This window comes from Topomyia yanbarensis, chromosome 3, assembly GCF_030247195.1.
Source record: "Topomyia yanbarensis strain Yona2022 chromosome 3, ASM3024719v1, whole genome shotgun sequence".
NCBI lineage: Eukaryota > Metazoa > Arthropoda > Insecta > Diptera > Culicidae > Topomyia > Topomyia yanbarensis.
Genome location: NC_080672.1, coordinates 346,599,945 through 346,627,801, shown reverse-complemented (window position 1 = coordinate 346,627,801; position 27,857 = coordinate 346,599,945). Strand labels below are relative to the sequence as shown.

General features: G+C 35.9%; 1 protein-coding gene across 1 annotated transcript in view; it reads right to left on the bottom strand.

The window, feature by feature from the left end:
• Positions 1 to 27,857, bottom strand: part of LOC131692931 (putative mediator of RNA polymerase II transcription subunit 12) — a 200,566-nt gene that overhangs the window by 23,849 nt on the left and 148,860 nt on the right. Inside the window, exon 2 of the mRNA XM_058980347.1 lies at positions 24,007 to 24,062. Within this exon, the coding sequence (XP_058836330.1) occupies positions 24,007 to 24,062 (56 nt within the window). The remainder of the gene's footprint in view (positions 1 to 24,006; positions 24,063 to 27,857) is intronic.

Genomic DNA, 27,857 nt, shown 5'->3' with positions numbered 1-27,857 from the left:
AGTGTGACGTGGAAGAATAATAACAATTTGTATTGCTATATCCTTACTGATGGCAGGCAGTCGTCTCATTTTTTTAACTTTTCGGTTTATCTAGGATTTATAGCTGGTTTTTATGAGAAACCGTGGATACGGATTTCGGTTTGTTCCATAATTAGTAAATTCATATTGTATAATGATGGATATTAGGACATCACAAAAAAAAATCTTTAAGCCATCCGACAGGCGTTCCATGCTGGAAACAAGGTAAGTTTTCCTCCTTTCCCCACGCTGCACTGCCATCACCTTCTGCGACAACATTATTGTTCTCACCTAAACTTGACATTGCGATGATATATTAAACTATGAACTTACGACGAAACTACGCAATTTATAGATGCGATCGCAACTCTTCTACTGGTTGTGTAGGCCTCGGAGGTGGTGTTCTTATTGCGATAAAGAAACATCTAACAGAGACTGTACTAAAAATACATTCATGAAAATGTTTGGAACAAGTTGTCGCACTACCAGATCGACTGTTATATATTTGCTGCATTTATCTGAGGTCGAATAATATATACCTGAATAACGTTCACTCCTCTGCAGTCCACAGCATTCTTGACAAAGCTGGCAGGTGAGAAAATGTTTTTATTGTAGGTGACTACAATCTCTCTCATCTCCGGTGATATTTCGGTGCCGATCTTAAATGCTACATTCTTGAAAATACGACTTCGGAGTAAGAGACGGCTATCACAGAAACGTTGGTCGCTGATGGTTTGTATCAAATCTGCTCTATTAGCAACTTATGGACGAACACTCGATCTATCCTTCGTCAATAACACGAAAGCGTTTGAACTGATTGAGCCTATATCCGATAGCTATACTCAAGGTAGACCTTCACCTTCGTTTTAAGATTTAAGATAAGATTTTATAAGTATCCGTGGTGAAAGGCCGAGTATGGTCGCCTACGCAACGAACGCCGGAAACAACGAATGCGATACTTACGTCACAGGACCAACGACAAATGTATCTGAATATGAAACAGTCCGGAACAGGGCACTCGGTGAGTATCCTAATTAAGTCTAGTGTAGCCTGCGAAATAATCCCTCGATATTCAGGAAATTTATAAATAAGGTTACTGCACCCTAATTAATCTTAGCTCCTCTATTCATCCCACCCATTTGAACACATTAGTTAGAGCAGTATCTGCTATCTCTATTGAACGCATTAGTTCAAAGGTTAGGATGAATAAGGGTACGTTGTAGGTACTCGACTTTTCGCTTCGCTCAAACGCGAGCATTTTACATTTGCCAGGCAAAATTTTAACTGTACTGCTTCTTAGGAGCGAAGCCAAGATGACCTATTTAAGCGCAATCCAGTCACTCTAAGTTGAGTTATCAACGAAAGTGTGTGACATTCTGACTAATGAGATGAATAAAGGCTCGTCTACCCTAGCAGAAGATGTTCCGGGGGTATTCCAGAAAATGTTTAACTTCAAGAGAAATGCTCACAGTCTGCAGCCGAGTCGGTGGATCTTTTTGCAGATCACTTTCGAGATGCATTTACCAGCTCTCCTGTTCACCCCATCGCAAGACCCGTTCAGAGGGACAGCGTTGACCCGTCTGGGCCTTGTCTGGATTTCTCGCCTCCTTCGTTCATAAAACATTGTGCCGAAGCGCTTTCTGTAGTGTACTGCTCAATCAAGGAAAATGTTTTCCCAAGCGTATGGAAAAAAGCTACTATAGTTCCCATCCTTGATCCTATCCATAAGGTTACAGAGGTATCTCGCTTCTGAATTGTCTGGCAAGAGTTCTGAAATAGTTTGTTTACAATGCGATATACGTCAGCACGCATTTGTAAAGAAAACACTCGAGCACTTCTAACTTGATGACATACATAAGTTCCAGCAGTCGAGAAGCGCCAGAAAGTTGATGCAATATACTTTGATTTTGGTGAAGCGTTCGACAAAGTTCCGCACACCATAGCTATTATGAAATTGAACGGTTAGCTTTTGTTGGAACACGCTCAAGCGTCTTTGAAACGCCAACCGGTGTCCCTCAAAGAAGTCACCTAGAGCCACTTATCTTTATCTTATTCATCCACGATCTCTACAATCGCATCAAGTCTGGAAAACTGATATAGATACTGCGCGCTGGTCATCTTGGAGTATGCGGTACAAGTATGGGCGTCAAACAACGCCGTTCAAAGCAACCGGTTGTAGCACGTTCAAAGAAGCTTTGTACGTTCCGCTCCAAGAAGACTGCCTTGGAATGACCCTCTCCATCTCCCGCCGTATAATAGATGCAAGTTGCTAGATTTGCCCATGCTGGGTTCTCGTCACACTTTCCTGCTAAGAATATTCATTTTCGATGTGTTGTCGAACAATATTGACTATCCTGTCATTCTTTCAAGGATTAATTTGTTCGTTTCTCTTTGTGGTATAAGGAATCGTCCGCATCGATGGCTTCCTAGGCACCGCACAGCTTATGGCCAAAATAATCCGGTAGCAAATTCAACGAAACATCTGCATTGTGCGATCTATATACTGCTAAATGTAGTTATAAGTTAGCAATTAAAACAATTTAATACTTTAATAACAGAAATAATTGTAATGTGCACGGTATCCACCGAAAACAAACACAAAAAATAAATTAACATTTTATTTCTTCTTTTAACATATTTATATTTCGTTCAAAATTGTTTGGTAACGGTGATTGTTGCCTGAGGACAACATGGTTTGCCGAAAATTCAGGCAAATTCTCAACATTCTTTTCTCTCGCCTCCAATCCTTCCTCCTTCCAATCAAGTGGGTACTGACAACAATCCACTGGAGTAGGACAAGATAAGAATTTCGGTTGAACAAAAAAATTATCATACACTCTAATGCCCCGATAATGTCATGACTGTCCAGACGGTCAGCTTGAAGTATTCATCTAACCTGAAGGAAATCTAGTTAGAGTGGCTCAAACACCCAAAACTCGGACTTATTATTTCAAAGCAAAATTGCAAATAATCCACGATTTAACATCGAATAACAGAGTCTCATTGAGCTAAAAAAATAATTCGGTATTTTTAAAAGCCAAAACATTTCGCAGGTCAAGATTCCTCAATGTTGCTATGTTTTAATTGCTGCAATGTTTTACTGTATCGATGTATTGGATATTTTCATTAAATTTAAGACTAAGAGAAACGAAAACAATAAAATTCAAAGACGCGTAGGGGTTCTACCGCCGGCGTCGACGATAAAACGCGATGATGAGTTATGTTCTATCAATGACCATGCGGTGCAACCCCCAACTCCTACTAAGCAGAAGACAAAAGATTCTTCATATTTCCATTCGATCATGTCCGTATGAGCCTGCTTAGTCCTAGTTTTTCGTTCTAAGTTTATGACTGATTCGCTCTAGAATACCTATCCGCCTTTCAATTTCGTTGCTTTCGTTTCTCTGAGTCTTAAATTTGCCGAAAATAGCCAACAATGATATGGAGAGCAGATTAGAACGTGACACACAAAAGATGGTGATTTTCAAAGTTAGTGTGCTGTTAAAACCTTAACAAGCCGTGTGTTGTCCGGAAGCCGTGTGGTATTCGGCGGGCTAAAATTTGTTTGTACTATTTCAGCCAAGAATAGAACCATTGGGGACCTGCTTCCATGTCGTAAGAGGCGACTAAGAAAAATGCTAGGAGTTACTCGGTCAAGGTATTGATCCGTACCGAAGATTTAACCTGGACGGACCTTAAGTTTCTGCATTATAGCCTTTATTAAGGCACTGCAGAATTTTTTTTTCGAATTCTCAAAGCCCCCTCCCTCTCATATTGTGACAAATGACAAAGTATGCTCAGATATCAAATTTCACCTCATTTGGACAATTCTAGACCTCCACCCACTTCGCTTGAAATTTTTGAAATTTGGGAAAATATGTAGGAAACAAACTTTTGAAGTAGCACACAGAACATTACAATTCATCTTTTTTTTTAAAATAAAAGAACCTTAGTATTTCAATGGAGATATTTCTGTTCCTCGAAAAACACGGGAAAGTGGGATCTAGGGTTATTCTGTCCCCGAAATCCCCTATTTAAAAAAAATTTCTGCGCTGTGATGCAAATCATACATATTTTGCAGTTGTTCTAATGTGTTTTTCACATCTCAGAAATCGAACGGATCCTTTTTGACCTTTGTTCGAATACGAGAAGTTGGGGTTATAAGGCCTTATGTGATTCGTGTTAAAGTTGAGGTACACATGAGAAAAGTTTAATTCCTGGAAAAATAAGGGAAGTTGAGTTATTAGGAATTGTGATTTATAGGAATAATGTCAAAAATTTTGACGTTTCTGAATTTTTCCGGTAACGAAAATATTTTTGTATTATTCCTAAGAATTTTTCCAGTAACTAAACTATTTTTGTATTATTCCTAAGATTTTTCCACGTTCAACAAGGTACATTTTATGAAAATTTCAGAATACTGGAGATATATGCACGAGAAAATGATAAAATTTAAAATGAATGACAAAAGGCCCTATAACCCTAACTTATCGTATTCGGACAAAAGTCAAAAAGGTTTCGTTCGATTTCTGAGATTTTTTCACATAAGAAAAATTTTAAAATATATGTATCACAGAGTAGAAAAATTTTCAAAAATAGGGGATTTTAGGAACACTTTGCAGCATTTTTCGAGAAACAGAAATTTCTCCATTCAAATATTAAGGTTATTTCCTTTAAAAAGAGGTATAAATTGTAATTTTCTGAGTGCTACTTCAAAAGTTATAACATTTAATATATTTTTCCTTCATACTTTCTCATACACCCAAAACAAAAATCTCTTGCAATAATTGCAAGCGACAATCACTTGCAAATAATGTTAGCATCGCTTGCAATTTTGCAGTGAAAGCCGCTAGCAATTGTTGCAAGCATATAAAACCACTTCATCTCTCTATACGTACATACTTTTATACAACACACTGTCAAAGGATTACCACCACATTCACGTGCCTATGCTGGTTGGTATAGCAACGCAGGGCGAGTTTTTATTTTCCGTTTACTTTTTATTCATTCCTCACCAACATCATCAAACGCAGTTTTGTGGTTTATTCATTACACACGAGACGCATCAAATGGCGGATGTGACGATTGTACGAGTTTTAACGTCCTGTTCTCACGTGTAAGGACAGATCAGTGCTTATAGTTAGAGCTATGATGCGCAAGAGCCTGAGTTCAAATCTGGGTGTTTTACTTTTTTCATTAATCGTGAAATCATCCAAGTGTTTATATATGACTTTTATCCACTTATTACTGTCTGGTAGTATGGTTGGGTGGATAAAGTATTGCTTAGCGATCTGTTTGTGAGAGGTTCATTTTTCAATGCCAACAGTCTTTTTTTATAACGCATATTGGTCACCAATACACATACATCGCTAATACATAGGCAAAATTCGTTTTTTCTGTTTCTTGCATTGCATGCAAGGAAGCTTCTTGCAATTTTCGCACATTACCAGAACGCTTGCAATTTTTGCTCGTATTTATTGCGTTAATGTAAGCGAATCTTACCGGGTACGTTTTGGGTGTAGCACCAATTTTTAAAATTTAAAGCTCAGTGGGCGGGGATCTACAATTGTCCAAATGATGTAGGATAGGATAGTTTTATTTGTGGGGACTTTAACTTTGTTGTCATTCGTCCCTGACCAAATGATGTGAAATTTGGCATCTAAGCATTGTCACAATATGAGAGGGGGAATTCAAAAATGAGTATTTTTTACAATGCCCTATCCTTTATCCATTCTATGTTGAGTTAATCACTGACATATAGTCACCTTTTTCTGATTCGCTATTCCCGATTGTGTACCAACGTTTTAGGCTTCTTCTGACTGCTGTACAATAGCCGTAAAGTATGAAGTCCAATTTTGCACTAAGTAACAGCATGTATTAATAAACCGGCTCTTCCACGCCAAGGTATAACTTCAAAAAAAAATTCTGCGCTGTATTTTGGTTTTGGTTTATAAACTGTATTTTAAAAACGCAAACTTTCAAGTAGGATTTTTTTTAACTGGCCTAATATGAAGCTGTCGAATCACACAAAAAACTTTTTGTGCGGCAAGCGATCTATAGATGTGTCAAAATAAACCTTTTTTTTATAAAATCTGGAACCGTCTACCGACAAATCTACATTTCATACGAAAGACTTCTTAAGCTCACATGAAGGTCTGACACTAGCTTTGTACTATTTTTGCTTTCCAAACCAGTGGTGAACTTATCAACAGAACTTCACTCTGTCAGAAAATGTAGGATCATCGGAAGCTGAAACTGTGCGTAAAATCGCACTCCGGGTCCTTTCTTCAAAACAATCCAGTGCAGTACTCTGGGTCACTCTTTCGAGTTTGAACTGCTCATACGGTAGTCAGTCTTTGCATGTATTGCTCTTCTCCCATCCATTCTTCTTCTGGACCGCCGATGGATCAAAAACCCTTGTCGTTGTGTTTATTATATTTATTATGCATGTCGAAATTTGGCAATTAACCCAATTATGGAAACGTGTATATTAGGGAGAGTGGAAATGCCAACTTGTCACTAACATTTCGCAGTGAATTTTCATATTCAGTTGGGATATCTTTTATACTTTGGAAGCTTGCTTTGTACTGCAAACTTTGGAAATAATCATTGAAGTGTTAATAAGAAGCAATACTCCTGATGGCCGGCTGTTTGGAGTTCAAATTGCTCGTTTCGAACTATCGGAAATTGATCGCGAGCGACTTTCGTACATATTGCTAAGATCATATCATTACCTCTATTATTTTCCACGCGGCTTTATCCTGTTATGTAACGCCCCGCGGAATAATAAATTTTAAAATGCCTATTCGGCATTCACATTTCTACTGGAGGTCGCACTTCTGAAAACTTTGATCAAAAATGAAAAGACAAAGCGCGTGAGTTCTTAGAAAAATCACAATATCTACAAAGATATATCCTAATTCATTAGGAGGGCCTACTAACACCGATCCTATCCGGCGTCACTTGTGGATGATGAGAGAATTCCTCGGTCATAATAGTTACAAGTGTTGAACTAACAATCCTACCCATCCCTAAATTGACCTGAATGGGCATGGTCATCTACGTTATTGATCATACTACACCCAAAACGTACCCGGTAAGATTCGCTTACATTAACGCAATAAATACGAGCAAAAATTGCAAGCGTTCTGGTAATGTGCGAAAATTGCAAGAAGCTTCCTTGCATGCAATGCAAGAAACAGAAAAAACGAATTTTGCCTATATATTAGCGATGTATGTGTATTGGTGACCAATATGCGTTATAAAAAAAGACTGTTGGCATTGAAAAATGAACCTCTCACAAACAGATCGCTAAGCAATACTTTTATCCACCCAACCATACTACCAGATAGTAATAAGTGGATAAAAGTCATATATAAACACTTGGATGATTTCACGATTAATGAAAAAAGTAAAACACCCACCCAGATTTGAACTCAGGCTCTTGCGCATCATAGCTCTAACTATAAGCACTGATCTGTCCTTACACGTGAGAACAGGACGTTAAAACTCGTACAATCGTCACATCCGCCATTTGATGCGTCTCGTGTGTAATGAATAAACCACAAAACTGCGTTTGATGATGTTGGTGAGGAATGAATTAAAAGTAAACGGAAAATAAAAACTCGCCCTCGTTGCTATACCAACCAGCATAGGCACGTGAATGTGGTGGTAATCCTTTGACAGTGTGTTGTATAAAAGTATGTACGTATAGAGAGATGAAGTGGTTTTATATGCTTGCAACAATTGCTAGCGGCTTTCACTGCAAAATTGCAAGCGATGCTAACATTATTTGCAAGTAATTGTCGCTTGCAATTATTGCAAGAGATTTTTGTTTTGGGTGTATAATCTTAGTCTCTTTAGGTTGCACGTTGAGTATGATGTACTTTTCCCAAGTATCATACAATTGGTTCAATATGCAATTTTAAAAGGCTTTGATCAATCACGGGAAACTCGCGGATGGTCAACTAAGCTAAGCTAAGTTAAGCTTTTGTGCTGTTGAAACCTTAACATGTATCAACTAAAAATAACATCCAAGTGCGCATCAACTTTACCTTTGCATGTTTTGTTTATTTTGTTGACTTTTGAAGAAGCAATATGATATCGATGCGTCTCGAAATGCTCAAAGTAATCCTGTCATTATTATACGATTAAAAATTTGATATCTTGAAGAAGTCGTGGGGTGTCGGACTTACCATCAGTTTCCCTACTGATGAATACAGGATAGCAAAAATTTAAAAAAAATGATTATGTTTGAATTTGCAGATTTTTAATTATCGCCTTAAAACGCATTGCAAAACTCGATTTATGTATTGAATAACCATCATTTATCATCACCCTGCAATATCATTTCAACCTGCGAAGAAGAAACCTCTGAAAAGAAACAACAAATCAATCATTACATACGATGCTGGATTTCATTTCGATGTATGGTATGGGAAAGAGATAAAGTTCAAACAAACGATGAGCTTCTGCCTTTCGTGATCCTATCCGTACGGCTGTTCGCGACAGTATCTGCAGGGAATTTTGGCACAAGCAACAAGCATTACATCAAGCACCGATTTATTAACTCTATCTGCAACGTTTCGTTAAATCTAATAAAAATAAACAAAAACAAACAGCACACATTAATTGTTAGGTAAATTATCGAAAGCACCTTAGCAAGCAGCTCATCATTGGTATTAAACTTGACAGTTATAAATAGAAGGAAACAAAACAAAAATCATAGGTTCTATGTACAAAACAAAGGAACGGAAAGTAGGAAGGCGTAACGTGGGAAAGGGTTCAAAATTAATAACATTAATTCGTAAAACATACCTGTACATGTAAGAATCATGGCATTTATTGTTATTAAAGCACAACACTAGAACATAAACACACATAGACAAACAAACTAGTCGGTTAACGCATAGCTCTACTACCGATTCGGGAACCATTTCTTTCTCAAAACGGGTTAAACTATAATAATTACGATTTTACTCGCCGGAGAACAGTTTTAGCTTTTCTCACACAAGTTTCCCGACATGACAGCTCAGAAGAGAAAAAAAAACCGTGAAGCAGAAGCAAAGCATGCATTTATTTCCACCGCGCACACGATCTGCAGCACTTCATCGACGCTCGTGGGTCCCCTCGCGTCATCACGAATGCAGAGCCATCGATTGTTTGGGGATCTTCTTTCAACGGGGTACACAAAGGAGGCCAGAATTAGTTTCGGTCTGGCCCGTCAGAGATTTGTAGAATTTTATTCGTTATGCTAGTCCTACGCGGTGTTCGGTTTCAAATTTACCTATGCTGTGAGTTATTTGTTGAAAATTAGAATGCGATTCGCTGAATTCTGTTTCCGTGGAAAATACGCGTGAAACGTTTAAGGTTCGTATGGGTTTGGTTTGGTTTGATTATTGGTTTTCACAATTAGATACTCTGAATAAACAAACATGAATATTAGGTATGTCGAGTACCAAAACAAATGGATAGAATGTGATTATTTTCAATAGTTAGCCCCGATAACTGAGAGTCCGAGATATGAAAATTACTAGCAATCAATCAACCTACATAATGCGCATGCATGAGCTTATGCTTCACCAACATAATCACTTCTCGGTCTCCATCACGTACCCAACCATCAATAAAAAAAATCGCTTCCAGTGTTTTCATGCTTTCAGTGTACACTCTCTGTGTATTATTGTTATGCTGCTTTTTAGTACACGTAAAACTGTGTTTTTCTTTGGAAACGGTTCTCTGGCAAGACAACAAAAAGCAAGAATCAGAATAGACAGACGTAAATCGCACCGTCAGTCGGAGAAAGGCAAGAAAAATGAATATGATAATTCGAACGATGGAGAAGATGAATGAAGAGTGAAATGGTCGATTGGAGAAAGAGCCTAATGAGTCGAATCTGAATAGTACACTTGTTATACAGCATGATATGAGCAGAAGAGCAAAATGAGAAACAAATAACCGCTAAATATAGTTTACTTAATAGATGCGTGTTTTCGGCTTTCCCGACAGTTTACTTTGTTTTGGCCCCAACTGTCGATATTACCACACGGTTAGATCGATCGAAAATTTCTTTTCATTTTCGTGCTCGGCGATGCTCAATTAAAAGTTTTTGATTTGTGCATAACCACTTTTCAACGGGTTTCGGTAAAAAAGCTGTCACTTTGCTGAAGTTTGTTTGAACAACAAACAGTATTCACCAGCAAGATCGCTCGCTAGTTGTTGAACATGAAAATTCATACATAATTGATAATTATCTAAACATCTTTAAATCGGTGAAAGGGTCATTATAAGCAAAACGGGAACATCTTTCCAGAAGCGAAACCCTTAAAAGCGAAGGTAAATCGAAATAGGCCACGAACCATATCAGGTCACCATTTTTTTTTGGCTTACATTTCCGGTGATGATCAAGGGTAAAAAAGGCACTGGTAATACATTGCTGACTCAGTAATGTAGAGTAATAGGCCTAATAAAAAGGGCCCCACGAATCTTCGACAACTAATACATTGTCTGGCATACGATCTAGCTGCCTGTAATGATTAATAACTGATCAACTGAATAAGTGTTGTCCAATAATTAAATTAAACCGATATATTTCATACTATTTACTGACACTTTGCAAAAATACTCACGCATTATTATGGATCGTCTTGCACAGAAGCAGCTAAAAAATTTAGCGATCGGAGGCAAACCATGCCAATCTGCAGAGGATACTGTATACTGGTATTCATGATCGTAAACTGCATAACAATAAAACCAATAGACGTAGCCATCGATCGCAGACAAAAACAGTGACGTGGGTATGAATGAGCTCGATAACTCTGGAAAAAGTACACCATAGAAACACCAAAACCAATGCATTTGCGCTCCAGAGGATTTGTTTTGGCTGTAGGATCAGATGGGAAGAAAACGCTGTAGGATCAGATGGGAAGAAAATGTTTGGTTGGGTTACTGTTGTTGTTCCCTGGACATGTTTAGTTTTTGTTGTGATTCTTGTTCATGATTTAGGAATACGCAGTCGTTGTTCACGATTTCAAGAGCTTATTCGCGGTTCTTGTGACGTTAGCGGGATTAAAGTTCATGATTTCAAGATCTTAGTCGCGATGTTCGTAATTTTTATTCACGTTATCGTGATATTTTAGTCATGGGTGGAGTGGATCTTAGTCGCGTTTTTTGTAACATCTGTTCATGTTATCGTCATATTTTAGTCACGAATAGAGCAATTCATGTTCATGATTTCAGGATCTTAGTCACGATTTTCGTAATTTCTATTCATGTTATCATATTTTATTTTAGAGCTTACTTTCAAAAAGTACCGTAACTAATGTTCATGATATCAGCAGTTTTTCATGGTATTCGTAAATTCTCTTCGCCTTATCGTGATCTATTATTTTTTGGTTACTAACGTTTGGTTTTTTACTCGGAATAACGTGACAATATGAACTGGATCATTAAAATAAGACTCATTCGCGATATCTGGTTCTGTGAACTATATCACGCACACTATCAGTGCAGTTTTCGGTTTCTGTCCGGACATCACAAAAAACCTTACCAAATGAATAACGATGTTCGAGGTCCTAATAGTTGTTTTTATATCTACTGCTCGTACCTATTACTGGTCGCTAGCAGCTGAGTATATCATGAAAAGTGCATGGAACAAAACTTATTGCACGAATAATACTACAAATTTTCTGAAGGAGTCCACGTGAAAGTTTCATTATCATGTTGCATGAAATTGTAATATCATCTAAATATCTCAAGCACGCAAATAGTTACTAGATAGATCGTAAATCATGTACTAGGAATCATGAACCAGTTCACGAATACATGAATAATATTTGATCATTTTGTGAACCATTTTACGAGCACTGATATTGGATAGTGACTAATATATTAGGGATCATGAATTAGTTCACGAGGATGAAATGGATTCATGACTAAAATTGCAAATTTCGTAAAATAGTTCACGAAAAAATGGCCAGAATATTTTGATTTTGTGAACTTATGTTCCTATATCTATGAAAAAATCAAGAACCAACGTTAGGATTTATGAATAATGAACATAAATTTGTGAACTAGTTCGGGTACTGTGAAGCGAATTAGAAATAATTAGAAAGCGTTATGCTGGCGTTACTGAAGGGAAATTGAACATAATTATGAAAGCCATGATTTTTGTTCGTGATCCTGTTTTCGTAACGTAAAAACGTGATTGTTCATGAATTTATGATTTTGGAAACAATTTGTTTCCATGTAGGGGTCATACACTAAATACATAAGGCTTTCTTAAAACTTTTCAACCTCCCCCTCCCCCAGATAAGACTTCGTAAGATTTTGGTGAAGTCCCCCCCCCCCCTCTACGTAAGATCTTACTATATTTCTGTTCATGTTATTATGATATTTTATTTTAGAGCTTACTTTCAAAGAGTAATGTCACTAATGTTCATGATATCAGCATTTTTATCATGGTATTCGTAAATTCTCTTCGCCTTATCGTGTTCTATTATTTTTATGGTTCTTACCATTTTTTTCTACTCGGAAAAACGTCACAATATGAACTGGATCATTGAAATAAGACTTATTCGCGATATCTAGTTCTGTGAACTATATAACGCACACTATTTTGGGGTTCTCCGTTCAGTTTTCGTTTTCTGTTCGGACATCACAATGAACCTTATCAAATGAATAACGATGTTCTAGGTTCTAATACTTTTTTATATCTACTGCTCTTAACTATAGCTGGTCGCTAGCAGCTGGGTATTGCATAAAAAGTGTATGGAACAAAAATGATTCCACGAATAATACTCAAAATTTCGTCAAAGAGTTCACGTAAAAATTTCATTACCATGTTGCATGAAATTGTAAATGAGTTGGGCATCTTCTAAATATCACAAGTACGCAAATAGACACTAAATAGATCGTTAATCATGTACTAGGAATCATGAACCAGTTCACGAATACATGAATAATGTTTTATGGTTTCGTGAACTTTTTCACGAAAACTAATGATAGGTTGTGACTATTGTACGAGGTATCATGAACCATTTCACGAATATATGAATAATATTTCAAGATTTCGTGAACTATTTCACGAGCACGGATATTGGATCGTAACTAATATACAGTAAGATTCTGTTTTTGGCACATTCCGTTTTTGGCATGCTCCATTTTTGGCAACAAAAAAGTTCCGTTTTTGGCAAAACATGGGTTCCATTTTTGGCAACATTATTTTTGTTCATAGTAAAACTTTAAAAAAATGATCAATACACATTTTGTTGTAATAATGTATATCACTTTTGACTTTATTTCCAAACATAGGAGTCATATTTACTATATTTTATGGAGGTGGGCATAGCGAATAAAATTAAATTTGCTGATTTTTTGTTTTATTTCATTCCATTTGACATATTCTTATATAGGGGAGAGAGGGTAACAGTGGATCAGCAGGAACTATGAAACATTCGCAATAAAATCACAATGCATGATCGGAATCGTCTAATTCCCTCATATTTCACAATTTCTAATTCTTTACACGTGTTGCTATATTTTGGAAGAGATCTGATAACTCTATCTCTTTTAATGGATATTTGTTTGTTTAGTGATAGCCAGAGTAAATGTGCAATGATAAACATTATTCCATCTTTATGAATTACCATTCATTGAATAAATGTTTAGTCTATTGCTATTTATAGCAAATTTTATGCTCAACATTTGCCGCGAACAAAGTTTTTTGGTAACTACTCATGGTTCTGTGTGATTTCACAATTTTCATGAATAGACCCATTGGGTAACTGTGAAACGATGGCGTATGGGGAACAGTGATTTTTGTATGTTTTTGTGGTCTTTCTCAAAATGTCAATGGGTTCCGATTTTCCACAGTAAATACTACTCATATAGTGCAAAATTAGTAAATTTGGCCAAATTTTGTAGAAATTGTATCTTATTTCAGGATTGCAGCTAATATGCATATATGGTGGTTCGATGTTACGCGATGATATAGTGGATTCTTTCGTAAACAAACGATTTTCGCCTCAATATAACTTTAATTCAAAGCGTTAGGATCATTCTTCGTCAAAACAAAAGAATAAAATTTATAAGTAGTATATTTCACTACAGACGACATCGTGTTTCATAGTTCCTACCCATGGGGCACACTGATACATTTTACCACCAACTGTTTATTATCCAAAAAATGTTATTTCCCGTGAATTTTACCAGCTGGAAAAAATATATGTATTAGTTAACAACATAGTGGCACTATGTATCACTTTTGATTACACAAATAACATGTATTATCATCAAAATTAAATTGTAGAAAAAATATGTTTCATTGTTACCCTCTCTCCCCTAATTAATGTTCTTGTAACATTTATGAAGTCACAAATTGAAAATAAAAGCTTTTAAGGTATGGTTCCATTTTTAACACGGTTCCAGCTTTGGCAGCTAAAAAAATATATTGTTGCCAAAAACGGTATCCTACTGTATTAGGAATCATGAACCAGTTCACGAATACATGAATATTTTATGATTTCGTGAACTATTTCACGAAAACGAGTAGTAAGTTGTGACTATTATACTAGGTATCATGAACCGATTCACGAATACATGAAAAATATTTCATGATGTCGTGAACTATTTTACGAGCACGGATATTGGTTCGCGACTAATATATTAGGGAGCATGAGTTAGTTCACGAAGATTGAATGGATTCATGAATAATTTTCCGAATTTCGTGAAATAGTTCACGAAAAATAGAAAGAATATTTTGATTTGATGAACTATTGTTCCTATAACTATGGAAAAATGAGTCAACCTTTGGTTTTATGAATAATGTTCATAAAGTTGGGAACTAGTACTTGGCGGAAAGCGTGACTGAAGTTGACAAAACAAAAACAATTATTTCCACTAATGAAAGCGTTATACGGGCGTTACTGAAGGGCAATTGAAAATAATGATAAAAGCCATGATTTTTGGTCAGGATCCTGTTTTCGTAACGTAAAAACATGATTGTTCCAGAATTCATGGCAATTCTGACAACTTACATTTTCCCTTGCGTAATCATCTATTTTTTTGCTTTAATTTGAAGTAATCGTCTGCCTAATCGCATCAAATCCTTTACGAGGCCTATAGTGACAGTGCGTTTTCGGAAAACAAAAAAAAATTAAAAAAATTGTAAAAAAAAATCAAAAAAATTTAAAAAATTAATTAAGAAATATTTTAAAAAAACTGAAACTGTCAATGTTTACTGCTACATGAGAAGCCCCCATCGCATAAGTCAAAAATGGCCCAAAACTACTTTAAGACACTCAACTGGGAGGTGCCACCTCCCCCGCTAATTCACCACACCCTGAGCCCTTCCGATTATCATCTGTTTTCATCGATGGGTCTAGCGCCCGGAGAACAGACCTTTACCAGAAAATGGCAAAGGTCAAAAAAAATACTGAGAGATGCGAAAAATGTATAGCTCGCGAGGGCAAATACTTTGAACAAATTATTTTTTTGCGCTCAATTTTTTTTTTTGACGAAAGAACAGCGGATTTAAGCTTATACACTTGGCATAAAGAATTTATTCTTCGTGAAAATTTAGTCCGAGATTTAATGTCTGCAGCAAAGTTTTCAAAAATGCTTTTTCAAATAACTTTATTGAAGACATGAGTACTCGATATATTCAGAATATCGAAATATAGTTGACTGTATGTAAAAGATAACCTTTTAAACAATTTATTCTGATATTACTGTATTTGATAAAACTCTTCTGCGGTTTATAAACAATAAAACTCATATAACATTCAAGGTATAAAGCTTACGAAGCTCTCTGAAGCTTCATTGAAGAGAACTGGCTTAAAAAAAATCCTAAATGTTGTTTTACATCTCAATATGCTTCATTCATGTAGCCTTCAAATTTCAAATAAAAATAAAAAAGATAACATTATCAGCAATTGCTGAAGGCACCCAGACTCTTACTATATTGAAGTGTTTATTCTCAAAAAAAAAGTTTTCGATCATTTAAAAACACTTTAAAGGTTCACATTGTTTGACTTCATTGACATATTATACAAAAAATAATCTAAGGAAGGTTTGAAACTGTTCCATGTTGATTCTCCTTGTTTGTAGACTGGAATGGCATCTATTATACTACATATGTTTCTGAATTTTCAATAATTTATCCAACACATATTAAATTTTAGCATTTTCAAAAGATCAATGATTTTCATCAAACCACACCTCCGAACCCACCCTCCCCCACCCCAAATATGTCTTATGTATTTTTTATCCCTGTTTACTATAGCAAACAAACTACAAGGGTAGATAAAAGTAATTGAAGGCTCGTAAAATGAGACTGCTCGGCAAAGCAGAAACTCTTCAGAGTACTGAAACCACATCTTGTTTTTCGGAAAGAAGAAGAAAAACTATTAAAAATAGCGTTTTCCGATTGTTTCTAGTACGCCAGGATCGGTTTTTATGAGCATATGAAGATGTTTGTGTCTTCATAAAAGTTATTTCTAATATCATTCTCAACAACTTTACCGAAAATACCAAGCCTCTAAATAATATTTTGGGTTTATCCTCCATAATTATTTCCATACAAATACAAAATAATTATTTCTAGCAGGATTATTCACCAAAATTATTATTTTCAATAAATGCTCTGTATTACATTGTAAAATTTTTTCGAAGACATTAAACCTCCATAATTGGCGGTTGCGAAATAATGTAATCTTGGCCGTGAGAAAACTGGTTTCGAGCCATTATTGCAGAATTCTTGACTTAAAAAGTGCATAACTTGAGAACGTGACCTTGTGTACTTATTATTAATTTAGCACTCGAATTTACGTCATAAATAGCCCCATTGTTTTATTTCGCGAAGTTTTCAATCCCACCGTGTAAATGTTTTTATAATCGAGTATACAAAAAATCTTTAAATTTTCTTAAAAACGAATTCTAATACACTAGCGATGAACGGAAACACCATTTTTCATCATTTTTTTTCTTTCCAATAAACAGTAGGGGGAACTGGGTTAATTCGGACCTAGTAAGAGTTTATGAGCTATAGAATTGGAACGTGTCAACCAATTCACAAATAAATATTTTTTCCTGAAATCCTGATCAATTGCGCACATTTTTTCTAAGGCGACTTTTTCCGATCTTTTACCATATTGTGTAGGGGAACATGGGGAAACTTGAACAAGCGCAATATTCTATTATTGGCGATAGCGTATTCTATTAGGTTTTTGAAAAAAAATCCAAGAATATTTTTATAGGATAAGGTGGGGCAAATCCGAACGTGTGTGTGTAAACCAGAAAATCGGAAGCACTACGCAAACTAATATCAGTGTTTTCGTGTAGAGCACCGAAAATAATCATAACGGTGGCATGACAGCTTTTTGTTAGTCTACATTGAGATGCTCATACGACAACAAGTGTGTTTTTACAACTTGTGATCTTATTTTTATGCATTATTGACTACAGGATATTTCTGATTGTTAAAGTGTTAACATAAAAAAGATCAGAGGATTTAGATTATTTGATTTATTTATGATTTATTGACACCCAGTTGGTGCTAGTTACTGACAAAGAGAATCTGAAACACTAAAACAAAAAAAAATACTTTAAGTAAGGTCTTGTGTCTTTATGCACAAAAATTTGGCTTTGTCCAAAATTTTCCCAGTTGGGAATTTTGCATAACTTTCAAAAGTTTGAAATGAAAAATCCTTTCCTTATAGATAGTATTCCATAATTAATAAATTTGCGTTAAATGATATAATTTTTTATCAAAATTTGTATGGACATACCGGTCAGGTTCGATTATCCGTAGGGTGCAGAAAAATTTCGCTTCGGATAATCGAATCAAAAAAAAAATTTTTTTTTCTTCTTGAAATATATTTGTTGTATGTTGAAAAACAGTATCTAAGGTTCATGTATCAATGTTTGACCTATGGTACATGCATTAATGTTTGACTTATGGACTAATATCGATCACTTTATTTTCTATAAAGTGAAAGTAAGACATGTAATAAGTTATTTAGCCAACTTATTTTATGTTAAGGTTGAACAGAGAAGGGGCGAAAAACGAAAACGATAAAGCAATTTTTTTCCACACCGTGTGTTAGATCTTCATAAAAATCAATCAGCAGTACTGTAACAACATTCTACATAAGCTGATTGATTTTTATGAAGATCAAACAAACGGTGTGGGAAAAACTGCTTTTTTCGTTTTCGATTTTTGCCCATTCTCTGTGCAATCTTAAAGTATTATGTTCGATTAATTTGGATTAATATACTTATGTTTCGGTAAATTTAGACAGAAAAAACAACTGAATTTGAAATTACGCACCACTGGTTTGTATACAACAACAAAACTTTGGGAATCCTCTAAGAGAAGCAACATGCTAGATTCCACTGAGAAGCCCAAGAATTTGTTTGAAAACCATTCTACACAAATCCAGTAATGGACGCCTGCTGAACGGTCTGCTGGGCGTCGCTCAACGTTGGTCCAACAAAGAACCAACATTGAACAATTTTGAAACATGGATTTCTTAGGGGGATGAATTTTGCACACGTTGCGAGTACCAAAAATGCCCAATTTTTTATGCGCACGACACCAAGAAGCGTGCGTTGTTCAATCAGCAGCAGTATCATCATCGTCATCATGCACTCTAGAGATATTGTTTAGCAAGCCATTCAGAATCTAGCTGAATCTTGGTTCTTTGATATTTTATCTATAAATATTAGGGTTCGTCGCGGTGCGGATCTGGGCGGTAAATGGATTGTCCGCACCGCAACCGCAAAAAAAATAATAAAACCGCACCGCTTACCGCAACCGCACTTTATTTACCGCACCGCTCCGCGCGGTAATGCGGTAAATGCGGTAAAATTTTTATATTTTAAAAAAATAGTGTTGGAAAATTGTTCATTTGTGTAACAGTATATAATAAAATGTTATTCTTATTCACACGAAATTTAACTTTAAGAGACTCCTCAGAATGTATTGTTTATGAAAAAATCAACTTTTTCATTTTCTATTAATAAAATTCCGTTCATTTTAAGGCAAACATTATACATTCAAAAACGTTCTACTGCAGTAATAGGAAAACTTTTATTTTAGCAACCCTTCAGTTAATTGAAAAAGGGGAATAAAAATGTAATAAGAAATGAAGTTGCATATTTTTTTCTTTAAATTTTCATATTTTCAATGCTTTTGACATATGAAAATAAAATGTATGATTTTCGCATTTACGTAGTAAAATCACCTTTCATTCTTAAAGGAATTTCACCAATAAAAATACCAGTATTTCTATATAGTAGCGCATATATTCCAATACAGTGAAATAAAAACATATTGTATTTCATCAATAAAAACAGCGCCATATTTGACGAAAAAATTGTTCTATACATTACATCTAATCAGGTGTCCGGTCTCAACGGGTACAGAATTATTGAACATTAGAAAAACTGCAAAAAATGTATGATTTGTAGCATACAGCAGAAATGATTTTTAAAAATAGGGGGTTTTACGGACAATATATCTCAAAACTCTAACTTCCGCATTCTTCAAGAAACAGATGTATTCTCATTCAACAACTAAGATTGCTCGTTTTGAAAATGTATGAAGTGTAATTTTCCTAAGGCTAGTTCGAAAGTTCTAGCATTTAATGTATTTTCCTCTAATATTTTGCCAATAAGCCAAAGGCAAAAACTTCAATTGCAGTGAACGGGAGTCAAACTATGTGGTATTTGGCAAAAAAAGCTACAAAATAGTCTCAACTGAAAAATATTAGGACTTAATTTGGTAGAAAATTATAGTAAATTTGAATGGAAGTACGCGAAAAGAAGTTATGTAGCATACTTTTTGAGAAAGAGTCCATTAAAATTGACTGTAGAAAAATTCACATTGAATTTACACAGCAATCAAAGAAGATAGAAATACGATGCTGATGAACGAATGATAGAATAATCATCCAAATTTGGACCCCTCCTTATTTTGGACGCTTTCATACATTTGTATCCTTTACTTCCAATTATTGCAAATTCGTTTGGTTTGACGAAGATAATTATATTCTTTGGGTTGTGTTTAAGTCTCAGCATAATACGTTCATCTCTAATTCCTTTAAATTAGTCAAAATTCGCAATTGAAAAATTGATAGCGAAAACGATTCACAATTCCACGATTACCAACAGAAATCGGGAGAAGTGATGCACTTTTAAATTGGATTTAAGAGTACAAATTTATTGTTTTTAAATGATCTAATAATTTTGTCTCTATTTGGATCTTGCATTTTATGTATTTGAAATGGTTAGTTTGTGAATTTTTACTTAGAAGTATCAAATAACTAGTCCAAAATATGTCGTAAAAATAATAGCGTCAAAATATTTCGGGCACAGCTAGATTTTCTTTTGTAATAGCAGTCTTTTTATCAATTTAGAATAATCAAAATTATCACTTTACCAATTATTTTTTTTTTGCGGTGCGGTTGCGGTAAAACCGCGCGGTAAAAGCTCTTTCCCGCACCGCATCTGCGGGAAAAAGAGTCTCACCACACCGCAGATTTTGCGGTGCGGGTGCGGTAAATACCGCGACGAACCCTAAAAAATATGCTTGTTCAAACGCATTAAATGATTCAGTTTGTTATACATCGTCGCACAGTAAACTTTTTTCTCTTGTTTGCTTGTTGGAAACATCATCCAGGATCTTCATTTGGCCATTGTTCGGCAATCTACCGAGTCGCTTAAAGGCTGTTCAGTGCATCTACTTGGTAAAGAATAATTAGCGCTGTTCTTTTCTGAGCGGTGCACAGTACTGACTACAGTGAAGTTCCTATTTTATTCGTCCCCGTGTTTGTCCGCTTCCGGTTTTTTCTACAACAGAGTTTGCCAGCTTTGACCCGATTTTGTCAACCACATTTAAGACAACGTCCTCTGATGGAATTAAATGCCTTTGCGTAAGTGTGTTAAGAATTCAAAATGCCGATGCTCGTAAAGTATCTAAAAAGTTTCAATCTTTTTTTCAAACTGATGCGATAATAGACTGATTCCGATGAGTATTTTAGGGTTTTATTTCATACCTTAGTTAGTACCAAACAATCTGAAACCAATATGTTCAGATTTCGTCAGTCCTTAATACACAACGGGGCTCACAAAATCAGTCATTGTATTCATTCTAAAAATTGCAGAGAAAATCACAGTCATCTATAGGAAAATGTAGGTTGTAGCCAACCGATTAGGTGCATAAAATTTTATAGCACACCGAATTGAATTTAAATATTTGTTAGTTAAATGAAATTTCTTTATTTTCCCTAATTATTGTAATTTTCTAGAGTTTGAAATTTTGTGCTTCCAGGAAATCTAGCTGATATCAAATTCTATCGATTTTTGTATTTAAATATTAGGATGGAAAAGTTTTTTGTTAAAAATACGAAATTTCTGTATTTCCACGTATTTTTGTGTATATTTTGTGAGAACATAAAATTCTGGTTTTCCAAAAACTGTAGCTAGTATCAATTGTAATCAATTGATGTACGAAAATATGTAAGTCATCGCATCGAATTCAAAATTATATGCTAATTAAGTAAAACTTCTGTATTTCTATGAAGATTTCATAATTTTTTAGAAAATATTTATTCTTTCAGAAACTGTAGTTGGTATCAATTACAATAATAGACGTGTAATGTAGCTTTAGAAAACATAATATGCGGAAAATTTAAACAATTTCGTCGGACTACGGATAATCGAGTTACGGATAATCGAGACTACGGATAATCGAATATGGCCTGTATCTACTTTTTTTTAGAGATTTACGTAGTTTTATCTGAAAACCTGGTCAATTCCCCCCATGTTTTCCTATAAACAAGGTTCTGAGCAAAAGTACATGAATGATCCGAATTACGCAAACCTTGTTCCAATTCGGACCAAAAATTTCTTATCTGTTTTTTGGAATAGAAATGAATTCCTATTTTGGCCTAAATTATTATTAAGTTATTTGATTTTCACTAAATTTTGAACTGTGAAATGAAATGTTCTTTCTGATGTATAAAACTTTGTGGTAAATATGCAATAAAAAGTAAAGGCTGGGCCAAATTATCTTCAAACAGGTTATGAGCTAACTTTACGACATTTAATAAAAAAGTGCGTGGAACTAAAATAATTCCACGCATAATTTTACAAATTTTGTGAAATAGTTTACGAGAAAATTTTAAGACCATGTGCAGAGTTGCATGAAGTTGTACATGATTAGCAATATCTTCTAAATATCACAAGCACGCAAGAGAGATCGCGAATCATGTAACAGAAATCATGAACCAGTTCACGAATCCATTAATATTTCAAGATATTGTGAGCTATTTCCCGAGTCCGAGTTGTCAGTCGTAATTATTGTACTAGGAATCATGAAATAGTTCACGAATACGTAGATAACGTTTTATGGTTTTGTGAACTATTTCTCGGGCAATCGTGACTGTCATGCTAGGAATAACGAATAACTGAATATTTTATGAATTCGTGAACTATTTCACGACCACTGTTGGTAAGTAGTTACCATTATACTAGGAATCATGATTCAGTTCAAGAAGACATGAAAATTTGACGATTTGTGTACTATTTTCACAACGATATTGAATCGTGACTAAATCATGAATTAGTTCACGAGGATTGAAAGGATTCATGAAAAAATCCGAGGCTTCGTGAAATAATTCACGAGAATGTATCCAGACTGTTGTGATTTTGTAAACTAGATCACAACTACAAAAACCAGATAATAATCAAGATGTAATGAATCATGAATCAGTTCACGTCGTATAGTCGAACTCTGAATAATGTTCCTAAATCTATGAATAAAATGACCTGCCAATCGACGCTAAGTTGAAATCAACGATGGTTTCCTTCAAGAACCACACAAGAAGTCAGGTCTAAATCAATTACCCTATTTCTATATTTTGGATTATTATTGGTTCAGTCTCTATCTGTTGAGCGGTTATATCTACTTGGGCTCAGTTAGAAGACCGTCAGACATGGCAGCTGTCACATAGAGCGTGAACGACAGAAAATTCGTAGATATTTCGGCAACGATTACGCCTGGACAAATTCGTTGAACGTTATCAGCACTGAACAACATAACATGATACAATTCGATAAATGCGACTTCCGTAAGTCTGAGCTCAATTTTCACTTTGAGCAAATGACAACATCACAAATACTCGATCTTATGGGACAAGACCAAAAGTCAATAATCACCGTATTGGGCCGCAGCACCTATTCTCGCTGCTGTGTTTCACTTATATCGACTAAACACCACGGCAAAAGTTAATGTTTCTTTTGTTTTTCAGATAAGGCACACAATATAAAAGAAACTGTTTTTGTTATTCGCTTCGTGCTAGCTCTGACAGTGGCAAAAACCACCGAGTGTCGTAAGTCAATCAATCTTCAACATTTTCTCATCAATTTGTGCAGAGCAAACGAGATACAAATTTGGTAGGAGCTATGCCATACATGTTTTTTCCCAATTTGTCTTTTAAAAATTTAGGGAACGCCTTTATTAAACCGTGCCAAATAACCGAAATAATTAAAACTGAAATTGATTTTGACAATTTTTGTCCCAAAATTTTACATAGTCCAAATTCCATACGAATCACTTATCTAAAAAGTTGTAGTTTCAAAATCTATTCTCTACAAATATTTTGAACCTCTAATCAAACCAAACACAGGAACGACACAGTTGAAAGTACACATGCAAACCTCACCATAGAATTAAGTTTGACACCTCAACCGAAAAGACTGACAATTAATATTTTTGTGCACGTGCCCGTCGCTTAGTTATACGATTTATTCAATTCACCGTTATTTTCGCGCGGAGCATAATCAATCGAAAGCTTTAAAACACTGGAAGCATTCATTTTTTGGGTTAACCGAAAAAAAACATATAACATCTAATGCCAAAATATAAACTAAATTTCTCTATATTCATTCCACTGAATTCCGCGCTGAACTGCTCTTGAAACTTACTGCACTGCCTGGGGACGGCATTGTATGCTAAGTACGAACGCCGAAAGAACATATATCTGAAAGAAAGAAAGAAGTAGAAAAAACGAAATCAATAAAATTCAAATTTATCAGACTTATTGAATCTTTGCACACACAAAAAAAAAATAATAAAAAACGAAAAATATATTGATCAATTGGCAGAAGATCTGCTCCAAGAATGAACAATGCGTCACCTGTTTGACGTGAACCGCTAGAGCACTGCCTTACATCAACCGATGAATAATTCAGCAGCTCCATACAACACTACTCCATCCCGTGGTGGTGCTATTTTTTGGTGCTGTGTGAACAAAGAACTTGAATGTTCTGAAATTTGGAACAAGCAACGAACCCACCCAGTCCGAGTAGTGGGCAGCAGTGTGGACGACGTCGTAGAATTATAAAAACCGTTTCAATCAGCTGCATATCAATTGCAAATTTAAGTACTCAAATGCCTCATGAAATACAATTTGGGCGTTTGTGCAAAGGTGCACGTGTTGAGCTATCAATTTCAGTGCCGGTTCGAATTGAGGTTAGATTTAAACTGAAGCGATAACGAATTTCAATTGATGTGCTGATTCGTTTGGAAAATTGATGCCACCTGCTGCAGTAGCTGTTTCGTTTAGTAATGGTTAATGTTAATGGAAATCAAGAAACTACTTCGTCATGAACCATGCTAATTGTAAAACAATCAAACCAACTGCTGGAAAGACAACTCCCGTGTCAAACAGCTTTGAACCAGAAAAAGCACCCCTGAATCAATTTCTACCATTTAGTTCACGGTATTAATTAGATACACTCCCGAGCCGCAAACATAGAAATTACGACTCACGATATCGAAGAAAAGGCCCAGTGAACAAGAAGTCTACGCGAACACCCGAGGACAAAACTAAGCTCTTTCCCAAAAAGATTATTGCTACACGCACTTGATTCAACTGTTGCTGATCGATGATGAACCATTTAGACTTCAACGATTCAAGCACCCGGAAAAGTTAAACTCGTTCTTCCAATTTCTTGTTGAAAGGGCAGGAAATGATCAGTTCATCTCTTTATTACCGTACCTACCAATCTCCCTTAGCCCGAAGAAAAATAACACAAAATTTCGATCCAAAATGACAGGAAATGTTCCAGATATTAGTATGCATTCTCTCCCCTCCCCCTTGTAGTTGCACAGCTGCTACAGCGCTGACAGGCTACGTCAATCCTGAATAATACCATGAAATTACCAATTCAATCGACCGGGAAACCCTGGCCAGGTCCACTGGTCCACCCACTCCGTCCGAGTGAACGGTTACAGCTTTTGCTGAGCAAGCGAATTTAATTGCTCGCAAAAGGTTGGTGATTTCGGCGTTCTTTCTTTTTGCTAACCGGACCGCACCGACGCCCTCCTCCCACTCTATCCCTGGAATCGGCCAGAGCTGCCGGCGCGACCCAAAACGAAAGATTGTTGAAGTGCTCCACTTTATTCTGCGCGTTATGCAACCAATTTTCTCCTTACGAACGCGTGTTGTTCTTTCGTAACGAGCAGCGATTTCGAAATCAGATGAAAATTGAAAATGGTTTTACGGAAATTGCTCCTACACCACGTACGTCTATGAGCAAACAATTCCTCATTTAGCAAAGCGGGCGGGAAAAGAAAGCAACACGAAAGAACTTCACTTTCAGCGGAACCAGTTGGGACTCGAACTCAGGCAGAAGAGTGCGGCTAGCGGCTATTTGGGGTTGGTTTTCCAAAAAAAAATCGATGTTTTCACTCGCCGAGCGGGGATTTCCTTTGAGTAGATCTTCCACCTTCCAGGTGGAGGAACATTTAAAGTTAACCTACATAAATTAAAAACCTATTCGTTTGCAAATTGAAAATGAAAGGTTTTGAATATTTATGAATTACGGAGAAATTGCCGAGCAGAAAACTGTTTCAATGAAGGCGTTTCATGTTATAACGATATATATGGAAATCTTCAGGACCATCCCGAATGTTAGAAGGCATCGTTTTACTACCGTACGGAATAGAGAGCTTTAACCAATGATGGGATTTATAACCCTTTCGGCCTGCGTTGAACCTAATGAAGGGAGTTTTGCGGTCAAAATTGGGTCAAACAGTATTATTTGATTAAATTTGTTGCTAAATATGTCAAAATAGTTTACTTTTGGAGTTTCAATTAGTATAAAATACGGGTAGTATAAAAATAGGTGCAAGAAAAAAGATAGGGAAATAGAAAATTACAATACATTACAATCACAACATAAAACAATAAACAGACTAGATTATTCATTCCCGAAGGAATAATGAACACTACTGATAAAGCCTGGAGCTCTATACCATACTGGATTAGGAACAATAGCATATTCTTGAGTTTCTGTTCCCTGTACATAAGTTCATCTATGAATGGAAAACCAAAAATATGGACACGCAATTGCATTATTGTAGTCAGGGTTACCACATTCACAGATTTTACAGTAAAGGCACAGTTATTTTCTTTGTTGGGCCGATTCAATTTGGTTTGGACCTATATGTCACAGACACATACACACTCAATTCAGTTCGGTAATTTCCGCACAGCTGATCAGTCAGTAAAATTTTACAATTGATAGCTCAGCCATGTGGCTTCAGTTTACTGATTTTCAGCGATATATTTTCCGAGTTTCAGCAAAACAAACGTCACTTCTGGGGACGGGCATAGCGTAGTTGGTAAATCGATTGCCTTGTACGCAGCTCACCTGGGTTCGATTCCCAACCCCGCACATTGGGTTGGAGATTAGTAAGACTTCCATAATAATAATAACAATAACAGTAATAACAATAACAGGAATGACGGTGTTGATAAATAGTTTTCACGCAGGAATTTGCTTTTCGTATTTTTTTTCCGCTTCCCCTGTACGTCTTTATCAAAAGAATGGAAATTCTTTTGTTCACAGTGGCGCGCTTTATCTGATCATACCATTTTCTGAACAGGTTTGCTGTGCTTTTGCCCGCTTTTGTTACGTGATTTATCACGATGTGAAAGCATATATTTAAACAGGACCTTTCGGCAGGTACGAATGTTCAACTAATATTTAATGCCATCGCTGAAAACATCGTTTTCGTTGTCGGTAGTATTGGAGCAACATTTTGTTGACTTTTCAACTTTTCAACATCTATAATTTGGAATATGGAGATTCTACAATTTTCAATGAAAACCCCCGATGCAGTGAATTGCACTGGTGTTGCATTTTCTAGCAAAAGAGTAGGCCACTAGACGTGTTTCATTTCAACTTCTACTAGAAAGTACAAAACCAATACAACACCGGTGTGTTTCAATGAAAAACGACAATAGATTTAAGCCTTTTTGTTGTTATTCATAATTACTTTCCGTCGGTCTCTGTTTGCAGTAAGTGCCTATCACCGACACCAGAGAGGTCACTCCACAATTTGTACCCTAGATATCGGCCCATCAACACACCGCCGGAACCAACAGTTTCTTGCCCCTACCGAGGGATGAAAGATGGATCCTAAGCTGCGGTGAAAAGCTACCACATTTACCACTCAACCACCGGCGCAGTCAAATTGAAGGATCTGAGTAATTTTCCAACAAATGTGTATATTCGGGAAAAAGAAGGAATAAAAGATAGATTTATGATCCAGAAGCAACACATACAGAACATTACTATTGCTGGCGGGCTATTGGCTCTCAAACGTAAAACTTATCCACTCAAAGCCCCAACTATATTTCATTATTGGTACCTGTCAAATGACGATGGAAGTATTTAAAGACTCGTTTTTGTCTTTCTCATATAGAAAGGTTATGGAATTGCTCCAAAAACCGACTTTCTAACCGAGGCCCGGAAGGCCGAGTCTT